We start from the raw sequence: 19,259 nt of genomic DNA on the forward strand, positions 1-19,259 counted from the left end.
CTTTATGATCTGCGCCCATGTATTTACAAAGTTTTTCAAACACCCTTGATTTCACCGGACGAGTTTTGATATAGTTGATCATAGAAACAACAGTATGAATAACTTCACCCAGTTGGCTTTCATCCGTAGTTTTTACTACCAGAGCTTCTCGATGTAAAAAGCAATGAGTAATTATTATCAACTGGTTTTTCTTTAGTGCGAAACTTAAAAATCCTTTGACATTTCCCGTCACTGCAGCAGCACCATCTGTACATATCGCAATACAATCCGCCAACGGTCAACAGTAGAAAATATATCAGCTCCAGTAGTTGTTGTTTCCCATTCACGACAGAATAGGAATTGTTCAATAAATTCTGGTCCGTACACAAATCTTACAAAAGATATCAATTGGGCCTTTCCCGAAATGTCCGTGCTTTCGTCCAGTTGTAAAGCAAATTGCGTATTTACCAATACCTCCCTAACGTTACTTTAAATATCGATTGACATATCTAATATACGTCGATGGACTGTGTCATTTGATAAAGGTACCTTTGATTTTTGTTCAACAGCTTCCCGGCCTAACATTGTAGCAACTAATTCTTTACATGCCGGTAAAATAAGCTCTTCACCAATAGTATGGGCTTTCTGTTTTTTGGCAATTAATTCAGAAACTTTATATGATTCTAAAAGTGCCTTATCTGGGAGTTTTATTCGTTTTTCCATTGGTGGTTTTTGCGAAACGCTTTGATGATTTTGTCCCAAATGTCTTTTCATCTTGGGAACCATCGATTCGTTTGAAAGATTCTTACAATATATCAAATATCAAATATCAAATATACACATATCAAACACCGCGGATTAGGTTTATCTTCGTCACCTGTCCAGGTAAATCCATAACTTAAATACTCTTCTTTGTACTGGCGCTTGTGTCCTGTTGCTGATCCTGGTTTTATAATTTTCTTGCTAGATTGCGAAGCAGAGGCAATATATAAACTTTCTTTATCCGTTTTTATTTTTTTTTTTCGGCGCTAGTGCATTCGTCCTTATTTTCTTCTACTTCAGAAGAGCTTTGGCTTTCTGAAGCTGGCTTTTTCCGTATTAAAAATTTGTCCATCGTCTCTGTAATTAAAATAAAATTACTTTATATTCCATTTTTCACATCCACGTTTAATTTGGTCAGTAGCAAGAAACTGCGTACGGGGTATATAGTAATTGAATCGGTCATTTCAAAAACAACATAAGTCCATATTTGGGGTGAAATGACTTTTCGACGCCATGATGAGTTCAATATTGAAATCAACCATTTCGCGTGAAAACAACGCAAGTTACTTGTTTAAAATACTGTATGGTAGGTCAGTATGTTTTTCGATCAGTTCGAAAACAACATATATCCTTATCCATATCAACGTATGTCCTTATCCATACCAACGTTTAGGAGTTTAAAACATATGAAATACTGTTTAGTTTTTTGACAATGTAAAATAGCTACATAATATATCTAAGTTTCTATGTATTTTGACTGTTTCTTGCTGAACATAAAAAGCTATTCATAACGCAAGTTATGTCCGTTAAATTTTAAAAACAGAGAGGAAACAATTACGGATTGGCACTTTATTGATTGGTATAACGTGGTATATACCTAATAGTTAAAGAAAATTGTTGAATGCATGATTGGTATATTATAAAAAGTAAAAAAATATAAATAAAAATAGCGTATTCGTAAATCTCGCGACACACCTGATAGGTTCTTCCGGCACACCAGTGTGTCGCGACACGGTGGTTGAGAACCGCTGGTCTATTCAATCGAAAATACAAAACATACAAATATCCATTTAATTATTTCAAAGTACGTATTGAAATTCTTACTAGCATAACTCTGAAGTTGTGAAGAATTTGTAAGTTTTAAAACCAAAAAACATATCAGAGATCAGCATTTCAAATTCAACCAATTAGTAAGTGATAAAAAAATTTTGCCACTTAATATATTAATACAAGTCGGAAAAAATATTAATCGCGAACGTGAGTAAAAGGTGTTATTTTTTTATACGTCTATACGTCTGCAATTTAAGACAAAAAACGCTTCCTGGTTATGGTCTGGTAAGAAAAAATACCGATGTTTCTCAATAGGAATTTAGGTTTTGTGGCTAACCCTGTTTACTCAAATACCGTGCCAGTCTTTCAAGGTGAATTCATTCTACGAAGCGTGAATTTTCCATTCGTTTTAAGAAAAATTGTGGGCGGTCTTTTAGATTGACCAATATTGTTTATATGTTTTTATTAGTTAATTAAATTTGACATACGTAAATGATTCTTGTCGATAGCTGTCGCCTAAGACATTTTCCATAGTCTAGTTTGATTTGTTTGCTATTTCATTTGTTTTAATGAAGCAATTGTTAAAAGGGTACATATTATATGGCCTTCTTTTAGAAATTACTGAAGTGAAAAGAAATTATATAAAATATATTTGTATATGAAAGATAAAACTCACGCTTTAGTTAAGAGTTATTGTTGTTTAAACGCGTTATCTTCTATCGTTTTAGCGTATTATGAATTGGTTTGAATAATTTTATTGTTTTTGCCTTCACCTTCACCATCTGCTGTGAATAATGCCTTGGCATAACACAGTATCTCCAAAGATTTGTAGTCAATGAGTATTCTGTACTTAGATACATCGATCTACACGTAAATACTAAGATAATAAAACGAGTTCATAATTATAACTATTTAGGGGCAAACATTAATGAAACAAACGATTATACCAAAGAAATTAGAGTTAGAATAGAAACAGCTAGAAGTGCATTCAATAATATGAAACAAACGTTATGTTGTAGAGACCTCAGCCTAAATCTTAGAAAACGAATACTAAAGTGGAATGTATTTTCTGTTATTTTGTATGGTGTAGAGACATGGACTTCTTCTTCTTCTTCTTCCTAATTTATAAATAGGCAAAATGCCTGTTTTACTTCGGTTTTTAGCCTCAATTGACGTTGTCTGACCATCTTTTCCTCGGTCGTCCCAATGATCTTCTTCCATTTGACTATTTGTCTCTTGGTATTCGTACTATTCTATTTTCTGTCATTCTTTCGATGTGTTGATTCCATTCCACTTTTCTTCTTTTGGTCCACGCGTTTATTTCCTCTATACCACATATCGCTCGTATTTCCTTACTTCTTACTCTGTCTCTTAGAGTTTGGTTTGTTATTTTTCGTAAGACTTTCATTTCTGTTGTTTCCAGTAGTCTTTGTGTTTTCGCCGTATCTGCTCTTGTTTCCGCTGTGTACGTCATTATCGGTCTTATTGTTGATTTATATATCCTGGTTTTCGTTTCCGTTGTGAGGTATTTGTTTCTCCAGATTGTGTTGTTGAGACATCCTGCTGCTCTGTTTGCCATGTTTACTTGTTTTTGTACTTCTTTTTCCACTTTTGCGTAGCTTGACAGTTTTATTCCCAAGTATTCATTTTCCATCACTTGTTCTATTATTTTGTTATTTACGACTAGTTTATATCTCGGTTCCGCTGATATCACTATCGCTTTAGTTTTCTCTGTTGAGATCTCCATGTTGTATATGAGCGCCGTATCTTCGAATTCTTTAATTAATCTTTGTAGGTCATCTTCATTTTATGAAGTCGTCGGCGTAGCATATTATCCTTATTTCCTTTTCTCCCATTCTATATCCTCTTCTTTTTTTAACTTTGCGACATGGAGTTTATATAAACAATGTTTCAATAAATTGGAAGCATTTGAAATGTAGACATATCGAAGAATGTTGAGAATCCCCTGGACAGACAGAATAACCAATGAAGAAGTATTAAAAAGAATAGAGAACAGCAGGGAGATACTGGATTCCATCAAAATAAGAACACTACAATATTTGTATGATATAATATGACAGATATGAATTCCTAAAACTAATAATGAAGGAAAAGATTGAAGGAAAGCGCAGCATAAGTAGAAAAACAATGTCTTGACTGAGAAACCTCAGAGAATGGTTTGAATGCAGCTTAACTGAACTCTTTCGGGCTGTAGTGTCAAAAGTTAGAATAGCAGTGATGACTGCCAACCTTCATCGCGGAGATGGCACTTGGTAGTTATCAAAACCTTCAAAATGGCGTTTTTTACAGCTTACAATAAAGTCGTCCCAAGAACGCAACTCAGCCATATTGGTAATATCATTTTAAAGTCGTCTACTTTAAAATGTATAATGTATGTCTGAATTGTCAATATAGATGAGTCAGATAAAATAAAATTATTAGAAGAATTTTTCACCAAGTAACAAAAAACAAAAGTTATTAAAAAATTCCAAGGTATATGGAAATAAATACGTGTTAACGTTGCTGACATCGTCATATTTTAATTTTTTTGTACTTAAACATTTAAATAAACATTACGAATATAAAAAAATCTCCCCAGCCTTTAGATTTCCCTTCAGAATGTGTTTAATATCCGCCGTAATAAATCCCCTTCCTTGTTGTCGCTTGCTCTGTCATTCCAGCTAACGCACAAACAAGATTTCCACTAATACTTCATCCATTGTCCAAGTTGCCAACCCAATTAATCCACTCGACCCTACCAATTATCATCGGCAAAAAATATACAATGCACAGACGCAAATATATATAGACGCAAGACGCCGTGGTCGTCGTATAAGATGTGAAGTACTTTAGGGCTGCATTGTTCGAAGGCGGTCAAATGACAGCAAGATAAGATAAAGATGAAAGTAGAGGTGGATATTCATTGCTTTTAAAAACAACAGTTAGCAGGAGAGAATATTTATCTCTTGTATTCTTTCTTATAATATTACAAAAGAAGTTTTGACTAAGAGTGAGATATGATCCTTGTAGACCAAACTTTTTTTATATCCGAAGATAACACAGTTAACTTTGAGGACAAGTTATAAAATACCAATATAACAATTACCAGTCCAGACATTGTTTTAATTTCGCTCCTTATCCATTATTGTTTTCTGTCTCATAATTATATACCTCCAGCATTTGTTTTTTTTCATGGCTCTTTGAGCTTTACTTGTACAAACACATAATACACTTTTTTTACAGCTGATTTAAATTATTTTTTTGTTGACTGTCCATTTATGATCAATTTTAACACCCTCAAAATCATTGATTAATTACCCCTGATTAATGAACGATTTTCTATTAATGAACGATTTTATTATAGGCAACACAACATACATTGCTTGCATAAATTAATTAAACGCTCTGTGATTGGCAGTGTTCTTGATTATAAGTTCTCTTCTTTGAAATTGTTTGTGTTACATAAGAAAAATTTTTACGAACAAGTGTTTTACTCGTATTTTGCATTAAAATCTCCACATGGTATTGTAAAATGTTCATACGCTTCTGTTAAAGCTGCAGACAAGTGCTCTTCGGAGTGCTCTCAGCTGTATTTAAAATTATTTTAAAAGTATTAAAATAAAAATGATTGAAATTAATAAAATAAAACACAATTTTAATGCTAAGTTATGCTTGAAACTGTTCCATCTCTAGATCTGCATCGTAAGTGTTGCGGTAGCGGTTGCCTCAAAGCGTGATTTAAGTTCCAAGTTGGCAGTTGGCAGGCCTGATTAACCCCGCAAAGGAAACAAATGGTGACAAGGGGACAACTTTGACCGAAATTTCAAGAGGACTTCAATAGAACCAATAATAGGGTAAATTTATGCTTGAGCGCTCCAAGAAGGTACTATGTTACCAACGAAAGTGAAATATTTAACTGGATTCAATATCTCAACAACCCTAATTTAATCGGTTGTGTGAGTGATCACGGACTGTTACGTATATCTGTCAAATCTTTCTTAGCTTTCACTGGAGGCAAGAACACGAGGTCATAATTTTTTAATTTCATTTAACCACGGGAGCTACTGAGGTTATTAGCAGGTTAATCATATTTTAAGTATTGTATTTATTGAGTAAATTCTTTTTACTTTTAAAGATGGCTTCTGTGCTTTTACAAAAAGTAGTTTATTATATCCGAAAGACCGTGGCATCTGGGGCATCTACCGAAGATGATCATTTTTTTAATTACAATTTATACCCCTAACTTTTCATACTAAGTAAGTATACTAAGTCAGTAACGCTCTTGCCATAGCACTACCGAATCATTAATAGTTAATTTATTTAACCAGCTTTATACAACTTACGATAATATCAAAAAGCTTATGGTACATAAATGGATAAAATAATCATTATAATCATCTTTGGCTCGACAATCCTTTATGGATCTTTGCCTGCTCTAAAATTCGTCGCCATTCTGTTCGGTTTCTGGGCACATGTTGCCATCTTCTGATTTTTAATATCCTTAAGTCGGTCTGAACACATCCCCGATAAACTGATAAGACTGGTTAAGGCTACAATGCGTAAAGTTGTTTGCAAAGTCGAAATACAGGGTGAACAATCACAGGCATTTGAAACGCATGTTGGGCTGCGACAGGGAGATGCGCTGGCGTGTCTCCTTTTCAACATAGCTCTGGAAAAGGCGGTCAGGGATGCCCAAATAGACAACAGGGGGAACATTTTTAATAAATCATCCCCAAATTTTGGCATATGCAGATGGTGTTGACCTAGTTGCCCTCACAACACGCAAGCTAGAAGAAATGTATACCATCTTGTCAAATGCCTCAAAAAATATGGGCCTGCAAGTAAATGAGGAGAAAACTACGATAATGGCATCAACACCCAACAATAGAGCCAGAAACATCGGCCACCAATTCACGGTTGATAACTCTACCTTCAAAGTGGTGGGCAAATTTACATACTTAGGTTCCCTGATCACCAACGAGAACGTCATGACGGAAGAAATCAAGCGAAGAATAATCCTAGCACACAAATGCTATTTTGGACTGAGTAGACATATGAGAAAGAAACTTAAGGCAAAAAACAAAAATAACCATATACAAAACCCCTATACAACCAGTGTTGACATATGGGTCGGAGACATGGACCATTTCCAAGGCAGATGAAAATCTCCTGCTTATATTTGAACGAAGGATCTTGAGAAGAATATTCGGTGGCATCTGTGAAAATGGTGTTTTTAGAAGGAGGTACAACTACGAGATATATCACAGATATAAATATATATTTGGTGGTAAAGACGTAGTATCCCTTATAAAAATAGGAAGACTACAACGGGCAGGACATCTGGCAAGATCACAGTAAAACAACCCTCCTAGAAGAATCCTTATGTCACAACCTGTGGGAAGTAGAAGTAGGGGTAGGCCAAAACCCAGATGGAGGGATGGTGGAGGCTTTTTTATAGGGCTGTAGCACCAATGATGATGATGAAGTCGGTCTGAACTCCATCTAACTACCTAATTCGTGGTCGGACTCTGTTTCTTTTTCCTACAGGTGATCCTGTCGTTAGCTTTTTAGCAATCATGTTGTCAGGTATTCATATTATGTGCCCAGTCCATCTAAGTCGCTGAATTTTAATGAACGTTACAAGGCAATGTCTGGTTCATTAAAAAGTTGATATAATTCGAAGTTATAGCTTTTGCTTCACTGTTATAGAGTTCATGTTTCTGCCTTATATGCGAGCACCGGCCTCGACTGTGTTGTATATAATAATTTTACTTCTTATGTCCCATTTGTAAGGTGTATTCGTCTTTTAATTTTTCACTTGTTTTGTTGCTAGTTGTAACTAGCGAGCCAAGGTCTGTGAATGAGTCAACACGTTCCAAGATATGACTATCATAGACTGTTTCCCGTTCTTCATTTACTATAATATCCTTAATAACTAACGTGTACTTGGATTTTCTTCGACTTGATCGACCTGTTTCGCCGCCGTTTCCAATGCTAAGAAATATTGTTCAACATCCCGCTTGTTACGTCCTATTATGTCGAAGTCATCAGCGTATTAATATGAGGCCAATATTAAATAGGAGGCCAGCCAGGGCATCTCCTTGTCTAAGTTCAATGAAAAAATAAAGAAAGTCCAAAAATATAAATATATCGGAACCATAAATAAAGAAATTAATAAGTACATCGAATCAATTTAAGCAAAAATAGGAAAATCAAAAATGCATTCAAGGATACGAAAAAGAAACTTTGTAGCAAATATATCATAATGAGCTTAACGATAAAATGCTAAAATGCTACCTGCTTGATATGTTATTCTAAAAGGTAGAAGCTTGAAGTAGAAAAACCTTTTTAGGACAAAAGACTTTAAAATTTTTTATTAGAATCAGTTGAACTGTAGACTTGCAGAAGAATATTAAAAATAAGCAGGGTGAATCGAGCAACAAATGTGGGGTAGTTGTAAAAATTGAAAAAAAGAGTATTGAATACAGGGACATAGGGTGAAAAAGTATACAAAAAAATCTTATAAGAAGTAATAGTCTTAAGAGGGACATAAGTTTAACACTAAGTTTGGTAGGCCATATTAAAAATGTAAAAATAAAAGTACAACCTCTTCTTCTTTAGGTGCCATATTAGATCTCCTCGATATTGACGAGTTGTTCACGGTCTTGAGCTAATCGAAATAGTTGTTCGAAATGGCATATTCCTGCCCAATGGCAAATATTGTTAAGCCATGACATGTGATCCCTTTTAATTCCTTTGCGGCCCTCAATTTTACTTTTCATGATAAGCTGAAGGATAGTGTATCGGTCTTATCTAAGAACTTGCTTTATTTATGAAATCGTTTTTATTTTAATAATTTTAAGTAAAGAGTACATCAAGGAATTATTTCATGACCAGAGAGACGCTAGTACATCTGTAGATAGCCAAACGGGAGATGTAGGGCCAGAGATAATAAAATCAGAGGTTAGTCAGGCATTAAACTCAATGAAAACCAATAAATCTGCTGGTCCAGATGAATTACCAAACGAGCTATTAAAGTTGGTGAGCAAGAAAAACCTAGACATAACAGTAGAACTGTTCAACGCTATCTATACTACGGGAATAATCCCTAGAGAAATGTTGACATCAGCATTTGTGTGTTTGCCAAAGAAAGTGAATGGCAAAGAGTGCAGTGACTATCGAACCATAAGCTTAATGTCACATACCTTGAAAATTCTGTTGAAAATTATCCACGCCAGAATTCACACTAAACTGGAGCTGGATATTAGTGACGCACAATATGGGTTCCGCAATGATATGGGTACCAGAGAGGCACTATTCTCCTTCAACGTGCTGACGCAGAGATGTTTGGATGTTAACTGTCCTCTTTACGTCTGTTTTATAGACTACAATAAAGCGTTTGATACAGTAAAACATGACCGACTCATGGAAATTCTAAAAAATAAAAACCTAGATGAAAGAGATTTAAGGCTTATAACAAACCTTTATTACAATCAGCGAGCAATAGTACGAATTGAAAAAGAGACATCTGAAGAAATGGAAATAAAGAGAGGAGTCAGGCAAGGCTGCATACTATCACCTCTATTATTTAACGCATATTCTGAAGAGGTAATTCGAGAAACTCTGGAAGATGAAACAGTCGGCATAAAAGTAAATGGAGTCTTAGTTAACAACATCAGATATGCAGATGATACAGTAATAATAGCCGATAGTTTACAAGACCTGGAAAGACTCATAAGTAAAATAGTAATGTGTAATAGGGAGTACGGACTCTCGCTCAATATCAAAAAGACGAAGTTTATGAAAATTTGTAAAAACAACCATAATACTAACGAAATCTTGATAGTAGAAGGCCAGCAGATCAAAAGAGTAAAAAAGTACACTTACCTAGGAACACTTATAACAGAAAATAATGACTACACTGCAGAAATCAAAGTCAGAATCGAAAAAGCACGTTCTAATTTTATGAAAATGAAAAAGGTCCTATGTGGCAAAGAGTTAACATTAGCTCTTAAAGTACGCCTAATAAAATGTTACGTATACAGTGTACTATACTATGGAGTGGAATCATGGACGTTAAATCTAGACTCAATGAGACGACTTAACGCCTTTGAAATGTGGACATATAGAAGAATTATTATGGTTTCCTGGGTAGATAGAGTTACGAACAATGAAGAATAGGTAAAGAGAAGGAAGTTGAACTAACAATTAAAGGAAGAAAGCGACAGTATCTCGGACATGTGATGCGGGGCGAGAAGTATGGCATCCTGCGACTCATAATGCAAGGAAAGATAGATGGCAGAAGAAGCATCGGAAAAAGACGAATTTCATGGCTCAAGAACCTGAGAGAATGGTTTGGATGCAGCTCAAAACAACTTTTTAGAGCTACTGCCTCAAAAATTAAAATAGCGATGATGATTGCCAACCTCCGTAGCGGAGATGGTACCTGAAGAAGAAGAAGTAATGGATGAACGGGATTTGCTATATTTATCAGCGTTTAAACTTAAACGCTCTCTTAAACTAGGAGTTTGGAAAAAATATTCCTTTTAAAAAAATATTCACCTTTAAAACATTTTTTGGGAAGAAAACACCTAAACTTTTCTTTCTAAGCAGCAGAAGGATTTTTTTAAACTGCGTCCTAATTTTTAATAATTTAAAAATCATCTTGCCTAGTGTTACCCAGAACATCTCCGTAAGTATTTCTTGATTTCTTTGTCGTAGTTAGTTTTTCCAGTTTCCTTCAAAAAATGAATCCTTATCCACAACCTTGCTCTCCAACCAAAACACGATTCGTGTTTTGGTTGGCCATCCCCAACTGTTCGCAAATGTGTTAATTTTTTGCTTACTTTATCTCCAAGTCCAGTAATTCTTCAGTCCTCTCTTTTAGCCCCCTATAAGCAAAAAATATTGCTACAACTTCAGTGATTCTATTCATTAACTCCTGCAGCGCTTCATAACTGTCAGCGAATATCACCGTGTCATCCGCGTATCTAATACATTCTCCGTTAATTCGAATTTTGGCTTCATTACCCTCTACTGCTTCTTGAAAGATTTCCTCGGAGTATATATTGAACAGCATGTTTGAGTCCAGTAAAGATCGCTAATAATTCTTAGATCACAGGTGTTTATCGAATATTTGTTAATATCATCAAGTTAGTTGGCATATATAATAAAGTATCAGGTTAGCTGCAGGTAATCTTACAGTAATCTATTTGACCAAAATATATTTTTGTTTAATACCTTCAAGCAGAGTCAAGTCGACTAAATGGTTATATTAATATGAAATACGAGACACGAGAATTAAAAGATGTTCTGAAATGTAAGATGTAAAGCTATGCTATGAAAAAATATTACAAATTTTACTATCTGGATATTAAATTATTATTATTATGAACTTACTGAAACAATGGATATCAGGTCAATGAAAAATATGTAAATAGTGAGCTATAAAGCCATGGTAAACAATTATGGCAGCATTTATTGTAGCTTTGAATATTGTTTAAAAATGTGTGTAAAAATATAAGTATCAACCGTTCGTATATTATTTAAAAGTAACAATACTAAATTAAGAAGGTAATACAAAGAAGATAATGTATTAGAATGTTCGTGTTTACGAAATTCAATTTTATTATTATTTTAATTTTAAAGCATTTCTAAATATGCGTACGTCTATAATAACTCAATCTCTCAAACAACCAGCATGTATTTCGATATAACAAGTCTACCATAACAGCAGTTAATCCATTTTATGGTAAATAGTTGATCTGCTTGATGCAGTGGAGCGCCTTATAGGAATTTTCTGTAATCTCAGTATGGTAGTTGACTGTATTAACCATCCCATATTAAAGGTTTATTAATAGAATATGAAATCTAAGATTCCATTATATCTTGGATCGCTTAATACTTGTTAAATAGAAGCCAGTATATTAATTTGTTAAACAATCATGATATAACTGACAGTTAAGTCAGAATTCCTACTAGTCGAGAACAGGATTCCTCAGGGATCGATATTTGTTCTAGACGATACGTCTATCATTATATCTGATGTTTTAGAGACTTGTCTAATAAAATAAATGTAATAATTTATTAAATAGATTAGATAATTGGTTTGAAAATGTCTTTGTTTTTAAATAGTCCTAAATTGCAATGTTTAATACTCCATAATCGGCAAAAATGTTGTAAAATTGCTACACTTTTAGTTAATAATCCAGCTGATTCAGAAACAAAATTTCTACGTATATTATGTAGATTATTGTTTAGAGAAAATGGTAATTGTTTAGAGAGCTCATTTAATAAACTATCTACTTGAAACACTTGCTCTAAAATCTTAATAAGTTCCTTACTAAGATGTAAAACTAACTACTGTAAAATCTAAATAAGATTTTCCTAATTTTGCTGCCTGTTTCTTTCATGATTATTAATGCATATTTTCATTTGACTTTGCGCTCATTATCCCAGGCATGTTTTAATATCTGATGTCGTCAAAGTCTCTGTTTTTGATCTATGATCAAAATTGTTGCATTCGCAAGGTATTTTATAAATACAGTTCTTTGAACTCTATTTTGTGCTGTTGGGCTTGGTTTTGGAAAGAATAGATCTCTTCTTGTGAGCATTTCTCGATTTTTTTGGTGTTTAGTTTTCTTTCTTTAATTTTGTTGAATTCCTTCTTTAAAAATAATAATGGATAATTATTTTTTGTTAAAATCTTGGTTAGCAATTTCTTTCTGTCTGAAATGAGTTTTCGTTAAGGCTAGTATTTGTGACTCTTTCATATTATAGTGATTTCATATTATCCTTTTTAATATTTATGTTGTGGTTTTAATGATAATTTAACTATCGGTTTATGTGGGTTGGTTTTTTGTAGACTTTAGTTACATATAGACAGAAATGGCAGTGAGTTGTTATTTTTTTCATTTTCCAAGGTAAATTTTATTGATTCTTTTTTAAAGTTGATCTTCTTCTTCTTGTTGTGCCCTGCTCGATTATCGTGCGTTGGCTATAACATTGGCTATACTAATTTTGTTATCATTGTTAAATCATTCACTCATGTTTTTAAACCATGACGTTCATCTTCGACCTGGTCATCTTCTTCCATCTATCTTGCATTAAAATATTAAATAAAGTATGTTATATCTCTCTGGGTGTCGCATAACATGGCCAAAACCAGCTCTATCTACCCAGCTTATTATCAGAATTCTCCGATACACCCAGATTTCAAAGGCTTTAAGTTTTCTTAGAAGTTTGTCTGTTAAAGTCCAACCTTCGGCACCATATAAAATAATAGAGAACACATAAAATCTTACTAATCTCATTTTCAGTCTCAAAGTAATAATGTTTCCACATAAGATTTTCTTCAACTTAAAAAAATGCAGCTCTGGCCTTCTTTACACATATTTTAAATTCTTTGCTCCTGTCCCAGTTCTAATTTAGATTACAACCAAAATAAGTGATACTGTTGGTTCTCTCCAGTTGTTATTCATAGGCTGTTATCACTTCGGGTTGTATTCTCATTTTAATGATAACCATTACCTTTGTCTTTGTGATGTTTAATTTTAGTCCACATTTATGTTGTGGTTATCCTATTAATTCGATGTTAAAGATCTTCGTAACTATTTGCAATTAACACCGTGTCATCAGCGTTATCATGTCAAATTATCAATATTGATGCCATTAACTTTAATACCACATTGAACACTATCCAATGCTTTATTGAAAATAAATTCCAAAAATATGGTAAGTATTAGTGGGAACAAAATGCAGCCCTGTCTTACTCCTCTTCATATTTGAAGCTCTTCATAATCATCCTGGCTATCATTTCAGTATGTTTTACTCGATAAATGGCTTTCTCAAAGTCAATAAAACACATAAACTGGATGGCCGACATATCTGTACTGTAACCTGAATACTAAATGGTGCTTCTCTGTTTTGTTCTAAGTTTATTGCGAAACCTCAACTCGGTGTTACTAAATTGTTCTTTTCTTTTTTGATACATTCTTGAGTGCAAAATTCGAAGAAATATTTTTAAATCATGGCTCATCAAGCTGATGAATCGGTAGTCACTACAACTTTTCGCATTTGTTTTTTTGGTATCGTCTTAAGTTACAATTAATCTTCATCGAATATTTGTTTAGCACCTCTTGTCCATGAGGTCATATGGAAAACACATCATCTATATGGCTAACCCAAAGTCTTGCTTATAAAAGTCTCATAGGTGTTGTCAGTGTTTAATGCTAATAGCTCCATTACAACTGATACATTCAGTTTTGTTTTAGTTGTTAATGTATCGTCCTCCTCTAGTTTAGTTTTTATTATATTTAAGAGTTTTTTCAGAGACCCTTTAGTCTGTTTTTGCAGAAAATGTTGTGTGCTATTAACAAAAGTGTTCATACTGTGTGCCAATGGTCGTTTTATATCTAGAAACAATTTAAACAGTTTGCAGCAAAGAAATCTAATGATGCTGCAAGTTGGCCTGAGGGATACGTTCGCTTTGTGTATTTTTGGGATACCGTTTAGGTGTGGTGTCCTACTATAATGGGGTGTTAATATTCTTTTTTGGTAGTCTATAAGGTACTTAAATTTAGATGTTCTGTATATTTTGTTCTCCAAGGATTTGGTTGAATTATTTGTAGCTTTGTGTTTGGTCCATTTATGACTAGTTCTTGAATTTTCTCCTAGTATTAAATTTTGTCAATGATTACGGTTACATCGCCCTTTTTACTGCTAAGAATATTATCTTCTTTTTAAGATTTAATAGCTTTAAGTTCCTCTTTATTAACATTTGCTTTCGATTTAGCGCTTTTTGCTAGTTCCTTTTTGCACAGTACTCTGTATTTATTTCATTTCGTATTTTTTATGTGTTGGTAATTGCTGTCAATTTTGGTACTGATGGGCAAGTTAAAACAAAGATTAGACACTTTCAGAGAATGATTATTTTATATAATAAGCTCTCTTACGTGTATGTTTATGCGCCAAAAAACTTATTGACTATTTTTTTATGTTATATGCTATATTTTAGTTTATCATACATTCTTGTGTCCAGTCCTATACATGTTATAAGGCCAAAAGAAAAGTAAAGTAAAACAAAATAAACAAACAATGAATAGATACCTAGTGAAACCTTAAATTCTCCAAATGGACATACATAGTAAATTGGGAATATGTTTGCACACTGGACGACACTGCTCTCTGATGTATCACCATGATTTAACTCAACACGTTATAACAATGATCACTAGTTTTTTCGAGAGTAAAAAAGGCGACAAAAATGCTATATGACTGCATGTTATACAAACGCCTTCAGGTGAGACTTTATAGACATCTAACGTATTTTATAGTCTATCGATAACAAAAGATTAATACTTATATTCATACTTGAATAAATAAACATGACAGCTATGTGATATCAGTACTTACTTTGTGGTGGTACAAATCCATACCCTGAAGCACCTACTACTACGCCGCTAGTTTCTCCACTATCTGGTGGGGCTGGAGGGAATACCACGGGCCCTGTATTTTGTCTAGGATCTCTCGTAGCTTGTATGGCACCCAGTCCACCACCGAAACCTCTGAAGGGGTCACCAAATACTCCAAAGTTGTATTGTGCTGCCGTTAAAGAGGCTAAATAAGCTAAGAAAGCTAGTACTGCGGTCTGAAACAAAAGATTAAATGTTTTAAACTATTTGTAGAACCGACGGTTACTTAATGGAAATTCATGGTTAATAATAAAACAAAAAAGAAAAACACAACAACGTATTTTTAAATAAAAAGAATAATATCCATGTTCCGCTAAAAATTTAGCTTCAGCTTCTTTAGAAGAGACAATTTCTAAGCTAAAAATTTATCATCTGGGAAGGTCATATTTCAGTGACATAGTTGACCATACTCTGTTGAAATTAAAAATAGTGTTAAATTTTGAGGTTTTTGACAATATAAGAGGGATTTATATTAGTACAGTCGAATAAATTTGGTTTAAAATATTCCGAAATCTTCGTTTGTTTTATAGTTACTTCACATTTTGCAACGGCTGAATTTCTTAATCACGTAAAATCATAAAATCTACATTATTTGCCTCTTTTTGCCGAGAATACCACTCGATGACATGTTGTATGTGCGATGCAGCTTCTCTACCTTTTTTACGCAAATCTTCATCAATGACAATGTTGGTAATCTTTATCTTATCTGCAGCAGCGTGGAAAAGCTGCACAGATGTTGTAGTGAAACAGATTCTGAGATTCTTTAACCAAGATGTTCTTCTTCTACCTGGACCTCGTTTTCCAAATATTTTTCCTTGTAGGATGACTTGAAGGAGAGCATATCTGGATTCATTTCGCATATGTCCGAAGAATTGTAACTTTCGAGATTTGATGATGGTCAGTACCTCTTGGTTCTTATTTATTCATCTGAGGACCTCCTTAGGTTGTGACTCTTGAAGAAGGCCCCCATCCGTTTGAAGGTCGATCTAGCTTTTTCGATGCGTGCTCTAATCTCCTGGTTGTTGGTCCATTCTTCATTTATTATGGTGCCGAAGTAGTTGTAGTGCGTCACTCTTTCTACAGGAGATTGGTTAATGTAGAGTTGACCTTCTGTTATCCTTTTCTTGCTAATTATCATAAGCTTTGTCTTTTTAACGTTTATATTGAGTACATATTGTTGACTGTAATACGTGATTTTGTTCATAAGAACTTGTAGATCTTCTAAGTTGTCCGCAAATACTATGGTGTCATCTGCATATCTGATTTTGTGTAGCCGGTAACCATTTAGTAGAATACCTTTTTCAGTTTCGTGCAAAGCTTCAATAAATATTCTTTCAGAGTACAGATTGAAGATTAGAGGAGACAAAATACAGCCTTAACTCACTCCACACATGATTTTTAGATAGTCAGTATGTTCACCTTCAACTCTGAGTATCCATGAAAAGTTCATGTATATCGTGACGATTTTTAAACTTTTCCAACCAACCGCTGCTTCCATTGAATAAAGGATTGCCGTTCAGTTTCATCTTCAAAAACAACGCTTTTTCGCAACAATTGGTCAAGACAAAGGAACACCTTCGCTTCTTTTTTGAACTAACTACAAATAGAGAGCCGTGTCGACTTCATTTATTGCTTTTTTCATTGTCTTACGATGTTTCACCCGACCATCCAATGATTCCATTTTCGAAGCAATTTTCAATTCCTTCAGCATTTTTCTTTAAATCATTGATTGTTGTTCTCGGAATGTCATTCTTTTTGCTCAATGCGACAGCAGAAACACCTTTCTTTAGTTCTGTAATAATTTTTATTTTTTTTTCTTAATTGACAAAATAACACGTTTTATGTTTGATGCTTCGGATGTGGAAGGTTCCATTTTTCAAAACTTAATTGATCAAACGACTAAGTGACACAATCAATGCTCGAATTTGAATCAAACTAAATTTTGGTAACACACAGATATTGACTGTAATAATTATTGTGCTGTGCGTTTTTATTTTCGGCTTGCGATTCTAAAAATATGAAGAACTCTAAAAGCACGGTATTATTTGTCATTACCCATTTAAATTGAAATATAATCCAGAGTCCTGAATAAGAACAAAAATTATTACATAAAAAAATTGGTGGTGGCATAACTTCATGTGGACATTTCAACAAATTTCGTTTGGCTTATCGCAATGCTCAAACAAAATGAATGACTAAATTTTTACTTATGTAGTTAACCCTTAACTGGTATGGCAAGAAAAAAATACATATAAGGTATGGCGGGATCATATTTGACCTTTGGATTTTTTTGTGTAAATAAACCAAAAATTAGGCAAATTTTAATGAAAAAGTATTATATTAATGATTATAACACTGCATAAACAAAAAAATTCTATATCACTTACTGCTAGAAAGAAATATATGGGGTTGACTTAAAAAACCACTCCAAGTAAAAAATCTCAAAAAATAACGAAAAAACACACGTGTATTTTCAAAAAGTAATAAATTCTTATTAAATAATATTTAAATAAAGGATCAAAAACCAAATGAGAAATATTTAATTATATACAAAAAATTTAACAAACAAGTATGAACATGATGATAACTACTCAATATTACACCTACTAAAAAATTTGATGTAACACAATGGTTTTTGCATATATGTTTTTCACACTTATGACATCTAAGTGATTGTTTATTATCATTATGTGGGCAAATATAACATCTCCCACGTTTAGGAGTTCTTTGCCTTGCCTGGTTTTGGTCGTCTACCGGGATGTGGCCAACTCGACGAATAAGTTCTCTCAATTCTCTGGGAATATTTACCATAACCGCACGCCGAACTAAGTGATTGTGTATTAGCTGTTAACCTAAATCAATCAAGAACTTTTGCCGTGTCAACCCCTGATTCTGGATTAGCAGCGTTATATAAAACATGTCCATTGACACCAGCAACATCCATGATCCGAAACCAAATAGCTTGTGGTCTATCTATAGCTCTGATCTTCTAGTACGCCGTCCTACTTTGTAGTGGGCACAAGTTTGATCCAGTACATCCACCCCAACTTTGGTAATGTTGTAAAAGTGTATAATATTCGGTAGTTTCTTAGCTGTCTCCAATACTTTTTTGTTATGATGGAGACTGGACGCTAGACAAACGGATCGGTTTTCTTTCGGTACGAAGGACACCAGGGTCACGTCTTTAGTAAATCCAAAAATAGATGTAAATCCAAAACTCCGTTGGCAAATCTCTTTTATTTTTCCGCATAGTACAGTTCCCGTCATATAAAATTGGTATACTTTTTTTCCCAATGTAAACCTGTGTCCAGACTTGGTTCGTGAAACAATTCGTTGTTGCCATCACAGATAACGGAAATGCACTAAATCTAAATAAAAAAAAGGTTCAAAAATGTCAAAAAGTTTTATATAGGTATTATTATTATCATTAACAATAAAAGCCGTATCTAATAAATTTAATAACCAGAGAGAGGGTTGCTTTAATGTCCAAAATATTTAAATGATCTTTAAACTCAGGGTATTGGCACAGGGAACATTGGAATGCATCTACTGTAATTTTATGATGTGTCTATCGCACTAAGATCAACTTACACAACTTTAAAAACACGATTTTCGGTTATAAGAGTTGTACCAGTTTTTTAAGACAGGAACGGTACCAACGTAAGTAAGTTTACAGCGGCGTAGCCCTTCAACAAGCTCTAGTGAAGAAAACCAGTTGTCACCAGTTACATTGCGATTGGAATTTACTATTGGTGCAGTGAGCGAAAGAACATTTAGTGTTGGTATGGATAGCGTTTTTGGATTAGGTATTACATCTTGTTTTCCAGTATAAACAAAGGCATTGATTAGATAATGAGAGACACAGGCACATTATTTTGAGTCCGTATTTTTCAGGCTTACTCTTTATATACATTCTAAATTTACATTTTCCACGGAAACCGACGAGCATTTTATCCACTGTTAAGTATTCTCCACACGAAAAATTAGTTTGACAGT

General features: G+C 33.8%; 1 protein-coding gene across 2 annotated transcripts in view; it reads right to left on the reverse strand.

Annotated features, from left to right (window-relative positions):
* LOC140446041 (uncharacterized) overlaps positions 1-19,259 on the reverse strand; it is a 151,606-nt gene that overhangs the window by 24,544 nt on the left and 107,803 nt on the right. For both annotated transcript variants that reach the window (XM_072538544.1, XM_072538545.1), the window contains exon 2: positions 15,205-15,439. In XM_072538544.1, coding sequence (XP_072394645.1) covers positions 15,205-15,439 — 235 coding nt within the window. The remainder of the gene's footprint in view (positions 1-15,204; positions 15,440-19,259) is intronic.

The sequence above is a fragment of the Diabrotica undecimpunctata genome, chromosome 7, assembly GCF_040954645.1.
Source record: "Diabrotica undecimpunctata isolate CICGRU chromosome 7, icDiaUnde3, whole genome shotgun sequence".
In the NCBI taxonomy this organism is placed as follows: domain Eukaryota; kingdom Metazoa; phylum Arthropoda; class Insecta; order Coleoptera; family Chrysomelidae; genus Diabrotica; species Diabrotica undecimpunctata.